This window comes from Toxotes jaculatrix, chromosome 5 (assembly GCF_017976425.1).
Source record: "Toxotes jaculatrix isolate fToxJac2 chromosome 5, fToxJac2.pri, whole genome shotgun sequence".
Classification (NCBI taxonomy): Eukaryota; Metazoa; Chordata; class Actinopteri; family Toxotidae; genus Toxotes; species Toxotes jaculatrix.
In genome coordinates this window covers 2,246,187-2,271,296 of record NC_054398.1, presented here as the reverse complement: position 1 = coordinate 2,271,296, position 25,110 = coordinate 2,246,187, and the positions used below count along the sequence as shown (strand labels likewise).

General features: G+C 37.6%; 1 protein-coding gene across 1 annotated transcript in view; it reads left to right on the top strand.

Annotated features, from left to right (window-relative positions):
- LOC121182126 (c-Maf inducing protein) overlaps nucleotides 1-12,693 on the top strand; it is a 37,435-nt gene extending 24,742 nt beyond the window's left edge. The window contains exons 10-21 of the mRNA XM_041038477.1: nucleotides 1,106-1,558; nucleotides 2,693-2,758; nucleotides 4,377-4,403; nucleotides 4,506-4,554; nucleotides 4,647-4,754; nucleotides 4,869-4,985; nucleotides 6,739-6,879; nucleotides 8,378-8,425; nucleotides 8,564-8,710; nucleotides 8,830-8,935; nucleotides 9,094-9,164; nucleotides 9,681-12,693. Of these exons, the coding sequence (XP_040894411.1) occupies nucleotides 1,106-1,558; nucleotides 2,693-2,758; nucleotides 4,377-4,403; nucleotides 4,506-4,554; nucleotides 4,647-4,754; nucleotides 4,869-4,985; nucleotides 6,739-6,879; nucleotides 8,378-8,425; nucleotides 8,564-8,710; nucleotides 8,830-8,935; nucleotides 9,094-9,164; nucleotides 9,681-9,734 (1,387 nt within the window). The 3' untranslated portion in view covers nucleotides 9,735-12,693. The remainder of the gene's footprint in view (nucleotides 1-1,105; nucleotides 1,559-2,692; nucleotides 2,759-4,376; nucleotides 4,404-4,505; nucleotides 4,555-4,646; nucleotides 4,755-4,868; nucleotides 4,986-6,738; nucleotides 6,880-8,377; nucleotides 8,426-8,563; nucleotides 8,711-8,829; nucleotides 8,936-9,093; nucleotides 9,165-9,680) is intronic.
- Nucleotides 12,694-25,110: the final 12,417 nt, after the last annotated feature.

The following is a 25,110-nucleotide window of genomic DNA, read 5'->3' as shown; positions in this document are numbered from 1 at the left end:
TTGATTAGACAAACACATGATCGGTAATTTCCCACATCTTGCAGGACTAATATGAAGGAAACAGGACGAACAGCAATTTGCAGATATTACCGGGAAAGCAGATCAGAACTGTACTGTCAGACCACATTATGCCATTTATAGCCCTAAACTAATTTACTGTGCCCCAGCATAGGCTGTTATTTAAAAAGAAAAAAAGGCATCTACAAACAGTGCATCTACAGTGGAGCATGAACACACAAGCAAAGTCAGCCAGTAAACAGAAATACATGAAATACACAGAGTGATTATGGTTATTAAGAAGAAGGACTCCCTGAGGTCTGGTGTTGTCAGGGTCGTTTCATGGTGTTTAGTTTGTCTCATCATTCTCTTTTTTCAAGAAAGGACTCATGAGTTTAATGGGGACAGTACCCAGCACTACAGATGGGGTAAATGGCCTCCGTCAATCAACCCTTCAAATACAGAAAAACTATTTTTATAGTGATTTTTTTTTTTGCCTTGGTGGAGGTGTGTGCTCTGCTGAGTGTCATTCTAGTTATTCTGCCTTCACTCGAGTGGAACGGTGAAGGCAGGCAGGAAATGTGGGGAAAGAAAGTCGGGTCATGACATGCACAGACAGTAGAATTTTTTTTTTTTCCTGTATTAACATCTGAGATTTCCTTTTTGTCAACAGATTTACATGTCACGGTACATTAGAGAAATAAAACCATTTCAGAGATAAAGCCGTTTCCCATCTCCTGAAGAAAAATCACAGCGTGTTTGCTCTTTAATTGACCTCATTCCACTGATTTATATTTAAACAGTCATGTTTCTTTCTATTGTTTTCCATAGAGGCTTTGTGTTGACTGCGGATGTATAGCATAGGCTATCTCATCTCATTAGCGTCATCTCCTTAGCTTCTTTCACCCCAGAGAGGATCATTTATTAAAACTCCAGCTCACAAAGGAGCTATCACTCTGGTACCCATCTCTCCTGGCCCTCTTTTTTCCATTTTCTTTCCATTTGTCATTGCACTTTGTTGCTTTTATGACTGTTGTTACACTTTAATTGACACTTCATGTTTGCACTGAGTACGGGTCACCCCATTCCGCCCTCTCCCTCCCTGCAGTCGGGACAACTCCCCCAGCCTGAAGGAGATCCGAAACGGTTGCCAGCAACAGAATGACCGCAAACCCCCGATGCCGCTCCGCCTCCTGCGCCCCGAGCCTCCTACGCCACCTCCTGCCACCCTCCTCCCCCTCTCCACCAACCCGGGTCCTCCTCAGCCGCCTCCACCTGTCCCCTCAAACCCCACCCCTTCCATCCCCATCTCCTCCCCGACACCCTCCTTGCCCCTCTCCCCTCCTCCGTCCGTCGTCAACTCCAGCGAGATCCTGGTGGAGCTGGAGCGAAACAACAACTCGGCCAACACCAGGCGGAAGGGCGGGCCATCAGGGGGCGACAGCGAACCCAACCTCATCGACTGTCTGCTGGTCAGCCCGGCTGTCAACACTCTGTCCATCCAGCTGCCAGCACAGGCTGACCGAGTGCTGGGCTGCTTCGCTCTCATCCTCAAGATGCTGTGAGTTTACACAAAAAACTGTCACTGCTACTGAGTGTTAAAGGAACAGTCCCACATTTTGGATAAACCTGTTTTCCCACAGTCAGATAAGAAGCTAAATATTAGTTTCGACTTGAGATACTATACAGAGATGAAACGGGGGGCTGGTAGTTTCCCCCTGCATCCAGTCTTTGTGCAAACCTAGGCTTTTCAAGTCCTGGACCTACCTGTGTGCCGGACCCTTGTAGATGATATTAATACTAATCTTTTCATCAATAAACAAGTAACAGAGAAGTAATTGCTGCATATTGAGCTTAGGTTTGTTAAATCGTTTTCCTTCTCATGATGCAGTGACAGCATTTGAACCGCAGCCCGTTCTTCCAGTTCTCTGTAGTAAGGTGAACAGTGGGACCAATTAACAAAACGATGGTGTAGTCATTTACATGTGAGGAACACTGAGTCTCATCTGCGTGTGACACGTAAACAGAGAGAAAAACAACTGAAATTTAGAGCTGCTTATAGTAAAAAGGGTTTTTATAAATAATGTTACGTATAAAGTTTTTATAAAACCTGTTAACAACATCTGTGTCATAATGAATCTACTAAACTTACATGTCAAATCAAAGGAATCACATTTCAACAATCCAGGAAGTGTCCTGGTTTGTGAAGGTGACATTATGTGAGAGTGTGTGTGTGTGTGTGTGTGTGTGTGTGTGAGCCTGAAGAACTTATCAGTGTAAATGGGTTAAACAGCCTGAATGAATGAATGTATGAGCCCCGGTGCTGATTACACAGTGTGAAAGTGGAGCAGCAGTTACGTGTGTGTGTGTGTGTGTGTGTGTGTGCGTGCGTCCGTGCGTGTGTGTATCAGGGTGCAGGTACATTAACCAAACAGGATGGCCTAAAAAGTGATAGTGGCTGTGTGTTTGTAGTGTTTGTATCAAAGCCAGTGTTACTTAACTCAGGGTAACGTGATGCTGCTCTAGCTTGTGTTAAATCTCCTGGTTTGCATCATCTCAGTGCTCATGTTTCTGCTGCTCCTCTGTGTTTTTTGTTCTTCAGCCACACTCTTCCAGGTTACACCCTCCTCTTCACACTGTGACAGTGACTCTCTTCATCTCTTGTTTTCTTTCTGTGACCGTCTTCCTCTGTCAGGTCGGACTACGATGACTGGAGACCTGCCCTGGCCAGCCTGCTGCAGCCCATCCCCTTCCCTAAAGAGTGAGTATTCACACAAGCACACCTCGGCTCACACCTGTGCTGTAGGTAGCAAATGAATTTTACTAAAAATGAACCTGACTTTATTGTATGAACCTCACTTCTGAACCAAACCTACAGCCTTGGACAGGAGTGCTGGTCTTCCTGTGAACTGGCAGTAGTCTCATTGAGGTTCACAGTGTCGATACATCCTGCATAGTGAAAGCGTCACGTTAGCTGAGCAGCAGCAGCATCTTCAGTTCTCCGTCTGTGCCGACACAGGATGCGGTGAGGCACAGTGTTCGGTGCTCAGAACCCAACACACTGTCACAGTAGTTATGTGTGAAACATGGAAGAGAAGAGAAAAGCAAAAGAGAGAATGACAGTGAGTTTTCACAGGATTGTCAGTGCGTCATTGACTCGCTGTTGAAGATGTTGAAGTGGCATTAGTTGTAGCAGTATAGAGATTTTGTGCCTCCTGACAGTGTAAATGCTGTTTCATAGAAATGCACAGCAGAGCATTTTTTGATCCCAGTACAAAAACACCAGTGCAGCCATAACCATATTCAGTGTCATCCCAGTGGCATCTGCAAGCACTGGTGTGGCCTTCCCTTCCTTCCCTTCCTTCCTTCTCCCACCGTTTTCTTTTTCTCCCATCTATCACATCGCTGTCTCTGTGGATATATACATGTTTCTAACAGGGTCCTAATGGGGCCCGGCTGCTGACGTCTGTGAGGTTCCTCACCACACCTCCTGGGGGTCGTGAACTGGAGGGCCGGCGTTTCTGTCCCCAAAGGGCCCTTTGTAATTGGCTATAAGCAGCCCCGAGCCATATTCGTAATTTGGTCGGCTGAGCTTCATTAGCATTGACTGGTGGACGATTTGTTGTTTTTACCAACACTGGGACACACCTGTTGCTCACCTGCGCCAGTGTTGCCTGGTCGATGGCTTCAGGCGTCATTAGGAAAAGCAACAATTCTCCCAGCACCCTGTAGCTGAGGATATAATGAGTCACATCAGCGCGCACACACTGACATGCTCAGACTCCATGCACACACATGCAGAGCACTAATTAACACGTTAAGTCTTGTTTGCTTATTCCAAACTAATACTGAAGTGTAAAAAGACATTTTACAGGTTATATACACATTGGGATTATTGATTATTTTGTCATTTTTGATCAGTGTCCATTTCTATGATCTGATTTACATCCAGCATCACCACAGCTAACCTCTCACAACTGCTACTGAAACATAATTGTAGTGACTCTCCACAGGGATCATTACAGTCTCACCTAAAGTAACAAACAATCCCCAGAAGTTCACAGGCTGAAACTGTCATAATGAGCTCTGCACTCCCTCTGAAACTTATCTGAGCATGTTGACCGCATCAGCCCGCATAGAGTAACACTGTGCTGCCGTGTCATCAGCTCAACATCACTGTAAGAGGTGGCGTGAAGGGGGAACTCCGACCAAAACATGTTAGCCTGACCTTCAGAAATGCTTGGATACGCTGTAAACATAGAAACTCAGTTACAGTGCTAGAAAAACATACATTAAAATAACTTCCCTGCAGAAATATATTTGCTTTATCGTATTTCTCAGCTCTCTAACACTTCTCTCTTTGTCTTCCTTCTCTCCAGGGCCCTTGCACATGCCAAATTCACAAAGTAAGTAACTCAGACATCATAATCTGTTCTTCACAAACTAAATTAGATTCCAGTTTGAAAACAGCCTGACGTTTGTGTCTCAATGTTTCTCTGTCTAAATAGGGAACTGAAATATGTTATTCAGAGGTTTGCAGAGGACCCGAGGCAGGAGGTGAGTGTTTGTTTGTGCATGTTTACCACTGTTTTCAGCCTTGTAGCAGATCTTAATCTGAAAAAAGTTTGTGTGGTTTGTGTGTATTGCAGGTTCATTCCTGCCTGCTCAGTGTGCGTTCAGGTAAAGATGGCTGGTTCCAGCTCTACAGTCCAGGAGGTGTGGCCTGTGATGACGACGGAGAGCTGTTTGCCAGTATGGTGAGTGTGCGGACACACACACACACACACACAAAATCAACCTATAACTATTAACTGTGTGTGCTGATTAATGTGTGGTCGCGGTCGCTAAACACTGACCCTCCTCTCCCTCAGGTTCATATCTTGATGGGCTCCTGCTATAAGACCAAGAAGTTCCTCCTCTCTCTGGCTGAAAACAAACTGGGTCCCTGCATGCTGCTGGCCCTACGTGGAAACCAGACCATGGTGGAGGTGTGTGTGTTTGTGTTTCTATTAAATCTTCTATCAATAAATATTTTCTTTTAATCTTAATCCTTTCTCATGGTCTCTTGGTACATAAACAAGTGGTAGCTTAGTTTACCATTTTCTGTCATTGTTGTAGCCAGTCATATAGTAATAATAATAAGTTTATTATTATTATTATTTTATGTATACTAACAAAGTGTTGTTTACTTGTATATTTTTGTAGCAGCAATAGAAGTAGCAACAATAGGAATAGCAGTGGTTTGTGTTAGTTACTTTAATCAAATATCAAAATGATTTTCCATTCATTTTCTCTTGGCTGATAAATTAATTAATGGAATAATTGTACTAGCTCTACTTGCACTATTAGTTCTAGTAACAGCTGATTAAGGTGAGTTTAAACTGACTGGATAGGTGGGTTTCACGTGACGTCACGACGCAGCGGCGCGAGGGCGCCAAATTCAAATGGAGGACAGGAAGTGTATCAGCTGTTAGCTGACTGACACACTGAGAATCTACCGTGTGGAAAAATGCCGATGTTTTGTGTAGTTTACCGGCGAATCGTTCCAGTAGAGAAAAAGAAAAAAAGCTATTATAAGGTACCAAAAGTAGCCACCCACAAAGGTTAGAAATATAAAAAAAATTACAGAACAACGCCGTAAAAGGTGGATTTTAAACCTCCGTCTGCGGTCGGGAGGAGCAGTCTGCTAACGCCCGTGTCTGCAGTGACCACTTCGTCAAAGGTATGTTAGCTTGTTAGCTAGCTAGCTTGGTTTTTGTGGCTGTTTATATAATTAACTTGTCGCTTAATGCTCATTTACATAGTAATAATTATCAAGTTGCCGGTAGTCTAATATGGACTTCATCGGGACTTTTTAGGCTGAACTAGCGTTTTAGGGGACGTTGACTGTAAGATGTGTTTGTTGACATTATAGCCGCTATTGCTAGCTGCTAGCTTATACATAACCAGTATAAGAATAAACACTCACCAAACGATAATCGTCTTGGAGCCGTTTGGTACCAAGGTTGTGGACCCACCCGCTCACAAAAAAAGTGATATGCCTCCAGGCTTTTGTTGGCTTTCATTTGCTGTTTCGTATAATAAGATGTCTGAAGTAGGAGATAACTGGTGATCTCAACAGCCTCGATTGTCTGCAAATCTTTAACCGTTGAAAACTCATCTTCATGAGTAACGGGTCACGTCCAACATATTGTTTGATTAATTGTGTGTATCTCCGTCTCGACACGGGATCTAAACCCGGACAATACGGACTCTGCTAATATTTCCTCCATTGTTTTTGACATGTAACTTCCTGTCCTCCATGTGAAATCGCGCCGCCTACGTGCGTCATCGTGACTGAAACCCAGCTATTAATGCAAGTGGAGACATATTATCTGATATATATATATATATATATATATATATATATATATATATATAATCAAATCAACAGAGACCAGAATATTTGTCTCTTATATGAGTGAACCCCCAAAAATGTGAGACCCTACATTTCTCTCAATGCAAGCAGCAGCATTTTGGCTGCTTCCTTTCTGTCTGGTAAACAGCCCTCAAGCTCAAGCCGAGATAACCCTTATGACATCACTATGACCTCATCAGAGTTATTTTGTCAGACTGGGCAAAACGATGACATTATACAGCTGGCTGAGTAATAATTTCTCCTAATGTGTGAAGTGATTATTACATATAAAATCGGTGGACTGCCCCTTTATAGAGAGTATGTGTTTGTGTGTGTGTGTCCAGATCCTGTGTCTGATGCTGGAGTACAACATCATTGACAACAAAGACACCCAGCTTCAGATCATCTCCACCCTGGAGAGCACCCAGGTCGGCCTCCGCATGTATGAACAGCTCTGCGATCGACAGAGAGAACTCAAAGAACTGGTGAGTTACTGCTATAGCAGAGACACACACACACACAAACACACACATATAGTTTAAGCTCAGACCTATTACAAATACATGTCAACATCCAAAGCTCCTAACACACACCAGTTCCTCCGAAGCTTTTAGCATTTTAGCTTTTGTCATTCAGCAGAGGTTTATATCTATGGGCAAATGCTTCTCTAAGTCAGATGTAAAATCCTAACACGATGTTAAATCTTCACACACAGCTCTCTTGGTTTGTTTTGAATGTTCACCTTTTCAGCCAGGACATTTGACATTATACACAACTGTACGTTTTAATACTGCGAGGATCTTTAATAGACACGAGGTCTGAAGTCTTGATGCAGTCCCACATTATGTTCTTAACCTCACTGGTTATATTCTTCTTGCATATTTCTCACAGAGGATTTACTCTCTAACTCCTCCATGACTGTGGCCTCTTATCTACTCTTCATCTGCAGCTGTAGTGAGACTCTACTGTACAAACGTCCTTCACATTACATTTGCACTAAGGCCTTATTGGCATGCTTACAGCTTGTCTGGAGGCTTGGACGAGTTGTATCTGTCTCCGTCAGCCTTGTTAGCAGCTAACTGGATAATTCCTCTTTGTCCCACGCCTCTCAGTGAACTCCAGCGCTGGAGTGTGAAAATTCCTGGAGCTCATCTGCTCCTGAAACGCAGTACCAGTAAAGATCAGACCAGTAACAGTAACCGGCCCTCTCAGCTCAGTCTGCATGCTTCACACACTGAGTCACAGCCACTTGACTCTGTCTGCAGAACTGAACTGTTCACTTATATGTGGCGGTAGACGAAGGAAGCGGCCGCAGAACGTATAGTCTGTACTACGCACTCTCACACAAACAGGGGCAACTCGTACGCTTTACACATAGCACATAAAGAAATGTAAATGTGAAGCAGCTGTGTGTGTGGTATTTATTCCACCAGTTTGTCCTGCACAGTCTGTCTCTGTGTGTGTGTGTGTGTGTGTGTGACAGAAATTACAGTTAAAACTAAATGTGGTAGTAATCATATTATTAGATTAGTATTTTTGGCATTTACAGTAATAACAATAATAATGATAATAAATTACCTTTTATGACCTAATTTCTTCAACGAGTTTGTAATTAGTGGTTAAATAAATGATTAATTTATGTCTGTGCAGTTCAAATATCCTCTGGAAAAAACGCTACATTTATGTCATGGGAGAAAGTAAAGACACAACCTTACAGGAAACAACAGTTTGGAAGTGACCGTGGATTCAAACAACTACTATGATGATAATATACGTGTGACGTCATGTTTAAAACACTCCATTATTCTGTTTGATAAATGAGGTGAGCTGTATTGTGTTAGAAACCTCACGTCCCATTTCCTCAGTATGACGTGAATGCAGCACGCCTGCAGCTGCTCACGCACACCACCTACTGTCTGAAAAACTTCCTGCAAGGCCTTGAGCTCAGACGCCATCTTATTTTTCTGTCCGTCTTCTCCTCAGCAAAGAAAAGGAGGCCCCACCCGGCTGACTCTGCCCTCAAAGTCCACGGTGAGATTCCACTGACGCACAGAAAGAGTTTCAGCTTTTCCTGTCCTGGCTAACACCGGGTTATAAGACAGTGCAGCATGGATACTTCACTGCTTTTATTTTCTCAATACTGAATGTTTTTTCTTCACATGCCTACAGGATGCGGACTTGGCCCGCCTGTTGAGTTCAGGTTCCTTTGGAAATTTGGAAAACCTGAGCCTGGCCTTCACCAATGTCACCAGTGCCTGTGCCGAGCAGCTCATCAAGCTGCCGTCGCTCAAACAGCTCAACCTCTGGTCCACACAGGTACAAACACACGCAACAGAACAACACTAATGCGACCACGAGAAGACACAAACAATGAGCAGTGTGTTTGCCGGTCTGTAATGTGGAATGTGTTCCCTCTTTTCTTTGTCTTTTTGCAGTTTGGAGACGCAGGGCTGAGGTTGCTATCTGAGCATCTGGCCTGTCTTCAGGTTTTGAACCTATGTGAGACTCCTGTCACTGATGCTGGTCTGCTGGCTCTCAGTTGTAAGAAAACACACACGGACCGAATCATGTCACCGTTTTCTATAAAAAGCAGTTTTGTTACTGAGCATGAAGAGAAAGAGTAATGTCAGGAATGACTGGAAGACGAGTGTCACAGTGATTAAAAGTTCAGTGTAGCTAAGTGTAACTGTCTGTTTCAGCCATGAAGAGCCTGTGCAGTCTGAACATGAACAGCACCAAGCTCACAGCTGATACATACGAGGACCTCAAGGTAATACAGCAGGACATGTCACACCCACTGCAGATAGGTCACTGTCCCAGGATTTGCTTTACAATGGACCATTGGAATACATATTTTTCTCTCTGTGCTTTAAAAAAAAATTTAATCTGGGTTTATGTTTTACTGTCAGGTGAATTTACACACATGAACTAGTGAAGAAAACAGGCTCAGTGTTCACACTGTCATTTTGAGTTTGTAGAGGGCCGACCTCAGCTGTCTGTCATCACACTGAAACGAGGTTCAGACCTTAGACCTTTTTAATGGTCTGTAATTTCTGAATGATTTCCTAATAATTACCAGGTTTCCTGCATCATTCCTGCGCTCGTTACATAAAACTACGGACAGAAACTGTATAAAGTGATAATCTGTGGTAATCTGTCAGAGTGATGTAGGCTGGTCGGTTACATCCCCACAATCCCTCTAATGCTGTAGAGTTGTGGACTTTACTTCCAAGTTTTGATCTGAGGTGCTGATGCAGTTTCCATCCGTCTGTGTGTTTCTCTGCAGGCCAAACTGCCCAACTTGAAAGACGTTGATGTTCGGTACACAGAGGCCTGGTGATCCACCACACTCACACGCACCCCTCCCCTCTCATACATAACCAGACACACACACACATAAACATATGCACGCATTGCACACAGGCTCAGATACATAACATGAAAATTGCGTGGCGACGGCATCTCCATCATCACCATCATTAGACGAGGAACGAACTCTGACATCATCCCAGTGTGAGATATGCCTGATTTGTCTCTGACAAACAAGCATCAGAGGAGGAGGAGCCTTCGTCACCAGCCCCTGTAGTGACGCCGTCACCAGGAAGGAACTGTTCAGTCAGTGTCGGCGTCACTTTTTTCTAAGTGAATGAAATCTTTATGACCCTCATTGCTCCCCGTACTTCTCTCACCAAGGACCTTGGTTTTCATCGACATGATCAGACGACATGCAAGGACCCACTATATTGTGGCTATATTGGGACCCTTTTCTCTCTCTGCCTTTATCCTTTGCCCTGCCTTTCACATATTCTATATGGTCTAAATCCAGCTCTCACGTCGTTGCCCTCCCACCTCTGTGTGTCATGAAGACACCCTGAATCGACCCCGTACCCTCGGAGCCTTCCTCTTTTTTTTCGTCTCTCCTGCCCTCATGCGATGAAGGCTAGAAACAGCAGGTCACATTCCAGTCCTTCTCCAATCCTATCCACGATGTAGCTCTCCAAAACAGACGTGTTGAACTGTTATGATCACTTCAGTCCTCACTCTTATGCTCTTTGGCTTCAGTTTTTAGGGTCAGATTCCGGCTTGTTCGAGTCTTTCATTGGGAAAATGAGGTGCTACCTCCCAGAAAAGAAGAGTTGCAAGACTGTGCCTAATCTTCATATACAACACGTTCACACACACACACACACACACACACAGGAAAAAAAAAAGAGAAAAAAAAAGTTTTTATCAACTTGAATGAACATATTTTTCCAAACATCTGTGCTTTCATATATTGTGTGTTTCTATATAATACATGAAGATAACCCCAGTGCTGACATTTCTGGAGTCTGTAGGAAAGTCAAACAGCGATGGCAACATTTGTTCCTTTTCCATTTGTTTTCTGTGTACATACTTTAAACACCCCCCTTACTATTTAATAGGACAGTTGTGTAGCAGTAGCTGGGTGGTCTGGGACTGCCTAATATTTATAAGTTGTGTCTTCAGAACCTCCTTTATTCTGTCTCTCCTGGATTTTGTCCTGACTAATGAAGTACACAGGCCATGTTGTTTTGCAACAAATAACACAAGAAGCCAACCAAGAGGGTGCCCATACATGAATCTCTCTGTACCTTGCCATGGTGGTAACACAGACCTGTAAATTGGGCTTGCAGGAATTCTAAAGTGGACCTGTAAACGAGACCCATCACCAGCTGAGAGTTGTATATTTTCATATCCTCTGCTATTTTTTGGTTCTTTTGTACAGACGGTTGAAGACAGTTTTGAAAAGAAGAAAGGGACACTTGCCAAACATCGTCACCCCCATTGAGTTTTTGTTGTGTGCACTTGTTTCATCAGGCCAACGTGAGTGTGGTTTTAGTACTGACTGGTGTAAGTGGAAGCTGTTGTAACCTGCCTGTGGAGAGAGACTGACACGGTTTGTGTTCACGTCTCTGACACCCCCCCCCCCTTCCTGTTGAGGTCTGAGTGAAGGATCACAGTGCCTCTAGTGGAGCCTCCTGTATTGTTTTTAATCTTTTGTCAGACCTCCTGTTTTAAATTGTTCTGCTGTAATAATAAGACGCCATAATACATGGGTGACATTTTTAGGCTGTATGGATAAATGATTCTCATCAGAGGATGAGACAAAATTATTGTACATATTCTGTCACAATGGGCTATAAGGGACAAACGATTGGGGGGAAAAAGGCACCTTTCGGCCATGTCTGCCTGTCTACATTCCCTCAAAATGTTGCCTGTTTATTGTGGCAGCATTACACATGATGTGGTAACTGCCCTGACACTGCAAGTATGTCAGAATCTCTTTCTCCTGTCTGTCCTGATGTGGTTTGGGTTGAGACGGGTCATGTTCCCACCCTTATTTCAGTCAACCTCGCTCTGACTGCCTCCATCCATTTTATTTATTTGCGTCGACCTCCAGAATGCTCCAGATGTTTGTAGAATCGAGGCAGAAGCTGCAGCAGAGAACAGGATGCCGTCCGCTATGAGATGCTTTGTTTCCTATTTATTGAGTGCCATGACAGTTTTCTGTTTGGCCTGTAGACTCGGTTTGTGTACGGCCATCTTTAGGTCTGGCTTTAGGACCTCGTGCTCTCTTTCATATCCTGTATGATGTATATACGAGTGTATATAGTCGTCTCTTCCTTTCCTCCCTTTGAACCATTTTTGAATCCTTCCCACTTTTCTTATTCTTCACCTCTTTTCTCTATTTTTCTCGGCCTCCCTTCATTGGCAGGCTGTTGTTGCCTTCATCTTAATGTGTGTGGTTGTGTTTTGTTTTTTGTTTTGTTTTTTCACACAAAGTGCACTGTAATCTAAAAAAAAAAATGTTTTCAATGCATAATATCTTTTAAGTTTCCGGCGTCATTGAGTTGATTACTTTAATCAAGCATTTGTTTCCTGTGTTCTTGTTGCTTAGTTTTTAGGTTTTTTTTGGTTTGTTTTTTTTGCATGTACATGTTGCTGCGTCATCTGGTATTTTTATTTTGTAATTTTGTTTTATAAAAAGTTTAAAATATAATAAAGGGTCTGATCACTATCTCACTGAGGTTGAGGACTGAAATGGAGAGACGCCATCTATCAGCTGTTTTCTGATTGGTTGTTGCCAGGATCTACCCATGAGTCTTGACAGAGCCTTGGTCGAGGCGGTTGGGGTTTGAGTGATATTGATTTTCGAAAAAGCCAATACCAATACTGGTACTTGCAGCTGCCTCTGGGTAAGATTTCATCATTTAAGTTTGACTGTTTTCATATCAAAAAAAAAAAGTGCAAATATTTCTAGTTTACTCAAGAATTTTGTTCTAATCCTGCCACATAATCAGAGGTGTACCATGCTGGCTGGCCATTGTCATTTTAAAATAAAGTTGTTGTTGCTTCAACACATCAGGAAACTGATAGATTTGACTTTAAAGCTGTTTTATTTCTTATCAGATTTTTAAGTTTTAAAAGAATAGTTCAACATTTAGGGCAAACACTTACTGGCTTTTTTTTTTTTTTTTTTGATAAGTTAGATGAGAAGACTGGTACTAATGTCTGTCCATTTAATATAAAGCATCAGCCAGAACAGACTTAGCTTAATTTAACACGAAGACTGGAAATAAGAGGATATAACTGCTCGCCTGGTGTATTATGCCTCATTTGTAGAACAAAAACGAAAGTGGAAGAAGTCTGTGCTGGTTGTCTGGCAACCTCACAGTAACCCCAGGTCTCCAGGAAGTCACTGGCACCCGGCCACGGCATAGTCCTGCACATAAACCCCCTAAAACCACAAGATGTCGTTTTTACATCACTGTTTCAGGGAGCTGAAAAGATGCTGGTAACCAGGCTAGCTAGTTACTTTATGCTGGGCTAAGCTAACTGGCTGCTAATGTACAGACATGAGTGGTATGGATCTTTTCATTTAACTCTCAGCATGGAGGTGAAAAAAGCATATTTCCCAAAATGGTGCAGTCTTGTGGAAGATCCTGTCTCACAGACTTTAAGCCTCGATGAGCAGCCGCTTGTCCAAACTGTGAGCGTGGGGACCAGCATGTTGAGTTTATGATGGAGGCCTTTTGTATCACTGCAGAACATCTGATGGATGAATAGAAACACCTCTTCTGTTCTGTCATGTCTCCATATCCTGTGGAGCTCACTGTGCTTTGCTTTCTGTTCCTTCCTTGTCTTTTATCTCTCTGATGTTTTTTTTGTTTTTTGTTTTTTAAATTCTACACAAACTGTAAAGAGTTTCTACCATGTCCAAGTTGTGTACAGCTGTGCTTGAGTCTTTAACAGTTGTTACAGAAGGAACACGGTCAGATGTGGCACAGCCTGACAAATCTGACAGACTGAACAAAAAACAACAACTCTATTTCCCATGATTCCTTGTAGTAAAATCTTTTATTGGCAGCTGGAAAAGGAGCGCCCATCATGTTTCTCTCTCTTTTTCAGTCGTTCTCCGCATTAATCTGCTTCTCCTGCTGGGTTATTATTATTGCTGCTGCTACTGCTGCTCTGTGGCTGTTGTAATAAAACTACAAAAGATCTTCAACAGGAAAAATAACAACTATGATGTTAAATAATTTCAATCAAAAATAAATTGTCTGTGAATATGTTTCAGCCAAGTGTGGCATGTGTTCTTTTTTATCTTCTTACAAGATAATGAGTCATTATTACAGTACTAGTAGAGTAATTCAACACCCAGCCAGCCACTTCAGCTTTCATACTTAGACACTTTAACTCCTTGCACCTTGCAAGAAATCTAAAATACATCCCACTGGCGTCAAAATATGCCAAAAAAGTCATATTTTAGTATGACCTCAAAATATCATTAAAAACGTCATAGTATAGTAAGGTGTCAAAATATGCCAAAAAAACTCATATTTTAGTAAAACCTAAAAATGTCATAAAAAAACGTCATAGTATAGTATGCCGTTTTTTCCGGGCAAAAAAAGTCAATTTTTTTTTTGGCCTCAAAATGTCTTAAAAAACGTCATAGTATAGTATGGCGTTTTTTTCGGGCAAAAAAAGTCAATTTTTTTTTTGGCCTCAAAATGTCATAAAAAAACGTCATAGTATAGTATGCCGTTTTTTTCGGGCAAAAAAAGTCAATTTTTTTTTGGCCTCAAAATGTCATAAAAAACGTCATAGTATAGTATGGCGTTTTTTTCGAGCAAAAAAAGTCAAATTTTTTTTTGGCCTCAAAATGTCATAAAAAACGTCATAGTATAGTATGGCGTTTTTTTCGGGCAAAAAAAGTCACATTTTTTTTGGCCTCAAAATGTCATAAAAAACGTCATAGTATAGTATGGCGTTTTTTTCGGGCAAAAAAAGTCACGTTTTTTTTGGCCTCAAAATGTCATAAAAAACGTCATAGTATAGTATGGCGTTTTTTTCGGGCAAAAAAACTCAAAATTTTTTTTGGCCTCAAAATGTCTTAAAAAACGTCATAGTATAGTATGGCGTTTTTTTCGGGCAAAAAAACTCAAAATTTTTTTTGGCCTCAAAATGTCATAAAAAACGTCATAGTATAGTATGGCGTTTTTTTCGGGCAAAAAAAGTCAAAATTTTTTTTGGCCTCAAAATGTCTTAAAAAACGTCATAGTATAGTATGGCGTTTTTTTCGGGCAAAAAAAGTCAATTTTTTTTTTGGCCTCAAAATGTCTTAAAAAACGTCATAGTATAGTAAGCCGTTTTTTTCGGGCAAAAAAAGTCAAATTTTTTTTTGGCCTCAAAATGTCATAAAAAACGTCATAGTATAGTATGCCGTTTTTTTCGGGCAAAAAAAGTCAATTTTTTTTTTGGCCTCAAAATGTCTTAAAAAACGTCATAGTATAGTATGCCGTTTTTTTCGGGCAAAAAAAGTCAATTTTTTTTTGGGCCTCAAAATGTCATAAAAAACGTCATAGTATAGTATGGCGTTTTTTTCGAGCAAAAAAAGTCAAATTTTTTTTTGGCCTCAAAATGTCATAAAAAACGTCATAGTATAGTATGCCGTTTTTTTCGGGTAAAAAAAGTCAAAAAATTTTTCGGCCTCAAAATGTCATAAAAAACGTCATAGTATAGTATGCCCTTTTTTTCGGGCAAAAAAAGTCACGTATTTTTTGGCCTCAAAATGTCTTAAAAAACGTCATAGTATAGTATGGCGTTTTTTTCGGGCAAAAAAAGTCAATTTTTTTTTGGCCTCAAAATGTCTTAAAAAACGTCATAGTATAGTATGGCGTTTTTTTCGGGCAAAAAAAGTCAATTTTTTTTGGACTCAAAATGTCATAAAATACGTCATAGTATAGTATGGCGTCAAAATGGGCCAAAAAAACTCAAAATTTTTTTTGGCCTCAAAATGTCATAAAAAACGTCATAGTATAGTATGCCGTTTTTTTCGGGCAAAAAAAGTCAATTTTTTTTGGGCCTCAAAATGTCATAAAAAACGTCATAGTATAGTATGCCGTTTTTTTCGGGCAAAAAAAGTCACATTTTTTTTGGCCTCAAAATGTCATAAAAAACGTCATAGTATAGTATGGCGTTTTTTCCGGGCAAAAAAAGTCAAAATTTTTTTTGGCCTCAAAATGTCTTAAAAAACGTCATAGTATAGTATGGCGTTTTTTTCGGGCAAAAAAAGTCAAAATTTTTTTTGGCCTCAAAATGTCTTAAAAAACGTCATAGTATAGTATGGCGTTTTTTTCGGGCAAAAAAAGTCAAAATTTTTTTTGGCCTCAAAATGTCTTAAAAAACGTCATAGTATAGTATGGCGTTTTTTTCGGGCAAAAAAAGTCAATTTTTTTTTTGGCCTCAAAATGTCTTAAAAAACGTCATAGTATAGTATGGCGTTTTTTTTGGGCAAAAAAAGTCAAAAAAATTTTCGGCCTCAAAATGTCATAAAAAACGTCATAGTATAGTATGCCGTTTTTTTCGGGCAAAAAAAGTCACATTTTTTTTGGCCTCAAAATGTCATAAAAAACGTCATAGTATAGTATGGCGTCAAAATCGGCCATAAAAACTCAAAAATTTTTTTGGCCTCAAAATGTCTTAAAAAACGTCATAGTATAGTATGGCGTTTTTTTCGGGCAAAAAAAGTCAAAAAATTTTTTGGCCTCAAAATGTCATAAAAAACGCCATAGTATAGTGAGAAGTTTTTTTCGGGCAAAAAAAGTCAATTTTTTTTTTGGCCTCAAAATGTCATAAAATACGTCATAGTATAGTATGGCGTCAAAATCGGCCAAAAAAACTCAAATTTTTTTTGGCCTCAAAATGTCTTAAAAAACGTCATAGTATAGTATGGCGTTTTTTTCGGGCAAAAAAAGTCAATTTTTTTTTTTGGCCTCAAAATGTCTTAAAAAACGTCATAGTATAGTATGCCGTTTTTTTCGGGCAAAAAAAGTCAATTTTTTTTTGGGCCTCAAAATGTCATAAAAAACGTCATAGTATAGTATGGCGTCAAAATCGGCCAAAAAAACTCAAAATTTTTTTCGGCCTCAAAATGTCATAAAAAACGTCATAGTATAGTATGCCGTTTTTTTCGGGCAAAAAAAGTCAAAAAATTTTTTGGCCTCAAAATGTCATAAAAAACGCCATAGTATAGTGAGAAGTTTTTTTCGGGCAAAAAAAGTCAATTTTTTTTTTGGCCTCAAAATGTCATAAAATACGTCATAGTATAGTATGGCGTCAAAATCGGCCAAAAAAAACTCAAATTTTTTTTGGCCTCAAAATGTCTTAAAAAACGTCATAGTATAGTATGGCGTTTTTTTCGGGCAAAAAAAGTCAATTTTTTTTTTTGGCCTCAAAATGTCTTAAAAAACGTCATAGTATAGTATGCCGTTTTTTTCGGGCAAAAAAAGTCAATTTTTTTTTGGGCCTCAAAATGTCATAAAAAACGTCATAGTATAGTATGGCGTCAAAATCGGCCAAAAAAACTCAAAATTTTTTTCGGCCTCAAAATGTCATAAAAAACGTCATAGTATAGTATGCCGTTTTTTTCGGGCAAAAAAAGTCAAAAAATTTTTCGGCCTCAAAATGTCTTAAAAAACGTCATAGTATAGTATGCCATTTTTTTCGGGCAAAAAAAGTCAATTTTTTTTGGGCCTCAAAATGTCATAAAAAACGTCATAGTATAGTATGGCGTTTTTTTCGGGCAAAAAAAGTCACATTTTTTTTGGCCTCAAAATGTCATAAAAAACGTCATAGTATAGTATGGCGTTTTTTCCGGGCAAAAAAAGTCAAAATTTTTTTTGGCCTCAAAATGTCTTAAAAAACGTCATAGTATAGTATGGCGTTTTTTTCGGGCAAAAAAAGTCAAAATTTTTTTTGGCCTCAAAATGTCTTAAAAAACGTCATAGTATAGTATGCCGTTTTTTTCGGGCAAAAAAAGTCAAAAAATTTTTCGGCCTCAAAATGTCTTAAAAAACGTCATAGTATAGTATGCCGTTTTTTTCGGGCAAAAAAAGTCTATTTTTTTTGGGCCTCAAAATGTCATAAAAAACGTCATAGTATAGTATGGCGTTTTTTTCGGGCAAAAAAAGTCAAATTTTTTTTGGCCTCAAAATGTCATAAAAAACGTCATAGTATAGTATGGCGTTTTTTCCGGGCAAAAAAAGTCAAAATTTTTTTTGGCCTCAAAATGTCTTAAAAAACGTCATAGTATAGTATGGCGTTTTTTTCGGGCAAAAAAACTCAAAATTTTTTTTGGCCTCAAAATGTCTTAAAAAACGTCATAGTATAGTATGGCGTTTTTTTCGGGCAAAAAAAGTCAAAATTTTTTTTGGCCTCAAAATGTCTTAAAAAACGTCATAGTATAGTATGGCGTTTTTTTCGGGCAAAAAAAGTCAATTTTTTTTTTGGCCTCAAAATGTCATAAAAAACGTCATAGTATAGTAAGCCGTTTTTTTCGGGCAAAAAAAGTCAAATTTTTTTTTGGCCTCAAAATGTCTTAAAAAACGTCATAGTATAGTATGCCGTTTTTTTCGGGCAAAAAAAGTCAATTTTTTTTTTGGCCTCAAAATGTCATAAAAAACGTCATAGTATAGTATGGCGTTTTTTTCGAGCAAAAAAAGTCAAATTTTTTTTTGGCCTCAAAATGTCATAAAAAACGTCATAGTATAGTATGGTGTTTTTTTCGGGCAAAAAAACTCAAAATTTTTTTTGGCCTCAAAATGTCTTAAAAAACGTCATAGTATAGTATGGCGTTTTTTTCGAGCAAAAAAAGTCAAATTTTTTTTGGCCTCAAAATGTCTTAAAAAACGTCATAGTATAGTATGGCGTTTTTTTCGGGCAAAAAAAGTCAATTTTTTTTTGGCCTCAAAATGTCTTAAAAAACGTCATAGTATAGTATGGCGTTTTTTTCGGGCAAAAAAAGTCAATTTTTTTTGGACTCAAAATGTCATAAAAAACGTCATAGTATAGTATGGCGTTTTTTTCGGGCAAAAAAAGTCAATTTTTTTTTTTGGCCTCAAAATGTCATAAAAAACGTCATAGTATAGTATGGCGTTTTTTTCGGGCAAAAAAAGTCACATTTTTTTTGGCCTCAAAATGTCATAAAAAACGTCATAGTATAGTATGGCGTTTTTTTCGGGCAAAAAAAGTCAATTTTTTTTTTTGCCTCAAAATGTCTTAAAAAACGTCATAGTATAGTATGGCGTTTTTTTCGGGCAAAAAAAGTCAATTTTTTTTTTGGCCTCAAAATGTCATAAAAAACGTCATAGTATAGTATGGCATCAAAATCGGCCAAAAAAACTCCAAATTTTTTTTGGCCTCAAAATGTCATAAAAAACGTCATAGTATAGTATGGCGTTTTTTTCGGGCAAAAAAAGTCAAAAATTTTTTTGGCCTCAAAATGTCATAAAAAACGCCATAGTATAGTAAGAAGTTTTTTTCGGGCAAAAAAAGTCTATTTTTTTTTTGGCCTCAAAATGTCATAAAATACGTCATAGTATAGTATGGCGTCAAAATCGGCCAAAAAAACTCAAAATTTTTTTTTGGCCTCAAAATGTCATAAAAAACGTCATAGTATAGTATGGTGTTTTTTTCGGGCAAAAAAACTCAAAATTTTTTTTGGCCTCAAAATGTCTTAAAAAACGTCATAGTATAGTATGGCGTTTTTTTCGAGCAAAAAAAGTCAAATTTTTTTTGGCCTCAAAATGTCTTAAAAAACGTCATAGTATAGTATGGCGTTTTTTTCGGGCAAAAAAAGTCAATTTTTTTTTTGGCCTCAAAATGTCTTAAAAAACGTCATAGTATAGTATGCCGTTTTTTTCGGGCAAAAAAAGTCAATTTTTTTTTGGGCCTCAAAATGTCATAAAAAACGTCATAGTATAGTATGGCGTTTTTTTCGAGCAAAAAAAGTCAAATTTTTTTTTGGCCTCAAAATGTCATAAAAAACGTCATAGTATAGTATGCCGTTTTTTTCGGGTAAAAAAAGTCAAAAAAATTTTCGGCCTCAAAATGTCATAAAAAACGTCATAGTATAGTATGCCCTTTTTTTCGGGCAAAAAAAGTCACGTATTTTTTGGCCTCAAAATGTCTTAAAAAACGTCATAGTATAGTATGGCGTTTTTTTCGGGCAAAAAAAGTCAATTTTTTTTTGGCCTCAAAATGTCTTAAAAAACGTCATAGTATAGTATGGCGTTTTTTTCGGGCAAAAAAAGTCAATTTTTTTTGGACTCAAAATGTCATAAAATACGTCATAGTATAGTATGGCGTCAAAATGGGCCAAAAAAACTCAAATTTTTTTTTGGCCTCAAAATGTCTTAAAAAACGTCATAGTATAGTATGGCGTTTTTTTCGGGCAAAAAAAGTCAAAATTTTTTTTGGCCTCAAAATGTCTTAAAAAACGTCATAGTATAGTATGGCGTTTTTTTCGGGCAAAAAAAGTCAAAATTTTTTTTGGCCTCAAAATGTCTTAAAAAACGTCAGTATAGTATGGCGTTTTTTTCGGGCAAAAAAAGTCAATTTTTTTTTTGGCCTCAAAATGTCTTAAAAAACGTCATAGTATAGTATGGCGTTTTTTTCGGGCAAAAAAAGTCAAAAAATTTTTCGGCCTCAAAATGTCATAAAAAACGTCATAGTATAGTATGCCGTTTTTTTCGGGCAAAAAAAGTCACATTTTTTTTGGCCTCAAAATGTCATAAAAAACGTCATAGTATAGTATGGCGTCAAAATCGGCCATAAAAACTCAAAAATTTTTTTGGCCTCAAAATGTCATAAAAAACGTCATAGTATAGTATGGCGTTTTTTTCGGGCAAAAAAAGTCAAAAAATTTTTTGGCCTCAAAATGTCATAAAAAACGCCATAGTATAGTGAGAAGTTTTTTTCGGGCAAAAAAAGTCAATTTTTTTTTTGGCCTCAAAATGTCATAAAATACGTCATAGTATAGTATGGCGTCAAAATCGGCCAAAAAAACTCAAATTTTTTTTTGGCCTCAAAATGTCTTAAAAAACGTCATAGTATAGTATGGCGTTTTTTTCGGGCAAAAAAAGTCAATTTTTTTTTTTGGCCTCAAAATGTCTTAAAAAACGTCATAGTATAGTATGCCGTTTTTTTCGGGCAAAAAAAGTCAATTTTTTTTTGGGCCTCAAAATGTCATAAAAAACGTCATAGTATAGTATGGCGTCAAAATCGGCCAAAAAAACTCAAAATTTTTTTTGGCCTCAAAATGTCTTAAAAAACGTCATAGTATAGTATGGCGTTTTTTTTCGGGCAAAAAAAGTCAATTTTTTTTTTGGCCTCAAAATGTCATAAAAAAACGTCATAGTATAGTATGGCGTTTTTTTCGGGCAAAAAAAGTCAAAAAATTTTTTGGCCTCAAAATGTCATAAAAAACGCCATAGTATAGTGAGAAGTTTTTTTCGGGCAAAAAAAGTCAATTTTTTTTTTGGCCTCAAAATGTCATAAAATACGTCATAGTATAGTATGGCGTCAAAATCGGCCAAAAAAACTCAAATTTTTTTTTGGCCTCAAAATGTCTTAAAAAACGTCATAGTATAGTATGGCGTTTTTTTCGGGCAAAAAAAGTCAATTTTTTTTGGGCCTCAAAATGTCATAAAAAACGTCATAGTATAGTATGGCGTTTTTTTCGGGCAAAAAAAGTCACATTTTTTTTGGCCTCAAAATGTCATAAAAAACGTCATAGTATAGTATGGCGTTTTTTCCGGGCAAAAAAAGTCAAAATTTTTTTTGGCCTCAAAATGTCTTAAAAAACGTCATAGTATAGTATGCCGTTTTTTTCGGGCAAAAAAAGTCAAAATTTTTTTTGGCCTCAAAATGTCTTAAAAAACGTCATAGTATAGTATGGCGTTTTTTTCGGGCAAAAAAAGTCAAAATTTTTTTTGGCCTCAAAATGTCTTAAAAAACGTCATAGTATAGTATGGCGTTTTTTTCGGGCAAAAAAAGTCAATTTTTTTTTTGGCCTCAAAATGTCTTAAAAAACGTCATAGTATAGTATGGCGTTTTTTTCGGGCAAAAAAAGTCAAAAAATTTTTCGGCCTCAAAATGTCATAAAAAACGTCATAGTATAGTATGCCGTTTTTTTCGGGCAAAAAAAGTCACATTTTTTTTGGCCTCAAAATGTCATAAAAAACGTCATAGTATAGTATGGCGTCAAAATCGGCCATAAAAACTCAAAAATTTTTTTGGGCCTCAAAATGTCATAAAAAACGTCATAGTATAGTATGGCGTTTTTTTCGGGCAAAAAAAGTCAAAAAATTTTTTGGCCTCAAAATGTCATAAAAAACGCCATAGTATAGTGAGAAGTTTTTTTCGGGCAAAAAAAGTCAATTTTTTTTTTGGCCTCAAAATGTCATAAAATACGTCATAGTATAGTATGGCGTCAAAATCGGCCAAAAAAACTCAAATTTTTTTTTGGCCTCAAAATGTCTTAAAAAACGTCATAGTATAGTATGGCGTTTTTTTCGGGCAAAAAAAGTCAATTTTTTTTTTTGGCCTCAAAATGTCTTAAAAAACGTCATAGTATAGTATGCCGTTTTTTTCGGGCAAAAAAAGTCAATTTTTTTTTGGGCCTCAAAATGTCATAAAAAACGTCATAGTATAGTATGGCGTCAAAATCGGCCAAAAAAACTCAAAATTTTTTTTGGCCTCAAAATGTCTTAAAAAACGTCATAGTATAGTATGGCGTTTTTTTTCGGGCAAAAAAAGTCAATTTTTTTTTTGGCCTCAAAATGTCATAAAAAAACGTCATAGTATAGTATGGCGTTTTTTTCGGGCAAAAAAAGTCAATTTTTTTTTGGACTCAAAATGTCATAAAATACGTCATAGTATAGTATGGCGTCAAAATCGGCCAAAAAAACTCAAAATTTTTTTCGGCCTCAAAATGTCATAAAAAACGTCATAGTATAGTATGCCGTTTTTTTCGGGCAAAAAAAGTCAAAAAATTTTTCGGCCTCAAAATGTCTTAAAAAACGTCATAGTATAGTATGCCATTTTTTTCGGGCAAAAAAAGTCAATTTTTTTTGGGCCTCAAAATGTCATAAAAAACGTCATAGTATAGTATGGCGTTTTTTTCGGGCAAAAAAAGTCACATTTTTTTTGGCCTCAAAATGTCATAAAAAACGTCATAGTATAGTATGGCGTTTTTTCCGGGCAAAAAAAGTCAAAATTTTTTTTGGCCTCAAAATGTCTTAAAAAACGTCATAGTATAGTATGCCGTTTTTTTCGGGCAAAAAAAGTCAAAAAATTTTTCGGCCTCAAAATGTCTTAAAAAACGTCATAGTATAGTATGCCGTTTTTTTCGGGCAAAAAAAGTCAAAAAATTTTTCGGCCTCAAAATGTCTTAAAAAACGTCATAGTATAGTATGCCATTTTTTTCGGGCAAAAAAAGTCAATTTTTTTTGGGCCTCAAAATGTCATAAAAAACGTCATAGTATAGTATGGCGTCAAAATCGGCCAAAAAAACTCAAAATTTTTTTTGGCCTCAAAATGTCTTAAAAAACGTCATAGTATAGTATGGCGTTTTTTTCGGGCAAAAAAAGTCAATTTTTTTTTTGGCCTCAAAATGTCATAAAATACGTCATAGTATAGTATGGCGTCAAAATCGGCCAAAAAAACTCAAAATTTTTTTTGGCCTCAAAATGTCATAAAAAACGTCATAGTATAGTATGGCGTTTTTTTCGAGCAAAAAAACTCAAAATTTTTTTTGGCCTCAAAATGTCATAAAAAACGTCATAGTATAGTATGGCGTTTTTTTCGAGCAAAAAAACTCAAAATTTTTTTTGGCCTCAAAATGTCTTAAAAAACGTCATAGTATAGTATGGCGTTTTTTTCGGGCAAAAAAAGTCAATTTTTTTTTGGCCTCAAAATGTCTTAAAAAACGTCATAGTATAGTATGGCGTCAAAATCGGCCAAAAAAACTCAAAATTTTTTTTTGGCCTCAAAATGTCATAAAAAACGTCATAGTATAGTATGGCGTTTTTTTCGGGCAAGAAAAGTCAAATTTTTTTCCGGCCTCAAAATGTCATAAAAAACGTCATAGTATAGTATGCCGTTTTTTTCGGCCAAAAAGTGTCAAAATTTTTTTAGACCTCAAAATGTCATAAAAAACGTCATAGTATAGTATGGCGTTTTTTTCGGGCAAGAAAAGTCAAATTTTTTTCCGGCCTCAAAATGTCATAAAAAACGTCATAGTATAGTATGCCGTTTTTTTCAGCCAAAAAGTGTCAAAATTTTTTTAGACCTCAAAATGTCATAAAAAACGTCATAGTATAGTATGGCGTTTTTTTCGGGCAAAAAAAGTCAATTTTTTTTTGGGCCTCAAAATGTCATAAAAAACGTCATAGTATAGTATGGCGTCAAAATCGGCCAAAAAAAGTCAATTTTTTTTTCGGCCTCAAAATGTCATAAAAAACGTCATAGTATAGTATGGCGTTTTTTTCGGGTAAAAAAAGTCAATTTTTTTTTGGGCCTCAAAATGTCTTAAAAAACGTCATAGTATAGTATGGTGTTTTTTTCGAGCAAAAAAAGTCAAATTTTTTTTTGGCCTCAAAATGTCATAAAAAACGTCATAGTATAGTATGGCGTTTTTTTCGGGCAAAAAAACTCAAAATTTTTTTTGGCCTCAAAATGTCTTAAAAAACGTCATAGTATAGTATGGCGTTTTTTTCGGGCAAAAAAACTCAAAATTTTTTTTGGCCTCAAAATGTCATAAAAAACGTCATAGTATAGTATGGCGTTTTTTTCGAGCAAAAAAACTCAAAATTTTTTTTGGCCTCAAAATGTCTTAAAAAACGTCATAGTATAGTATGGCGTTTTTTTCGGGCAAAAAAAGTCATTTTTTTTTTGGCCTCAAAATGTCATAAAATACGTCATAGTATAGTATGGCGTCAAAATCGGCCAAAAAAACTCAAAATTTTTTTTGGCCTCAAAATGTCATGAAAAACGTCATAGTATAGTATGGCGTTTTTTTCGGGCAAAAAAAGTATATATTTTTTTTTTGCCTCAAAATGTCTTAAAAAACGTCATAGTATAGTATGGCGTTTTTTTCGGGCAAAAAAAGTTAATTTTTTTTTTGGCCTCAAAATGTCATAAAATACGTCATAGTATAGTATGGCGTCAAAATCGGCCAAAAAAACTCAAAATTTTTTTTGGCCTCAAAATGTCATAAAAAACGTCATAGTATAGTATGGCGTTTTTTTCGGGCAAAAAAAGTCAATTTTTTTTTTGCCTCAAAATGTCTTAAAAAACGTCATAGTATAGTATGGCGTTTTTTTTCGGGCAAAAAAACTCAAAATTTTTTT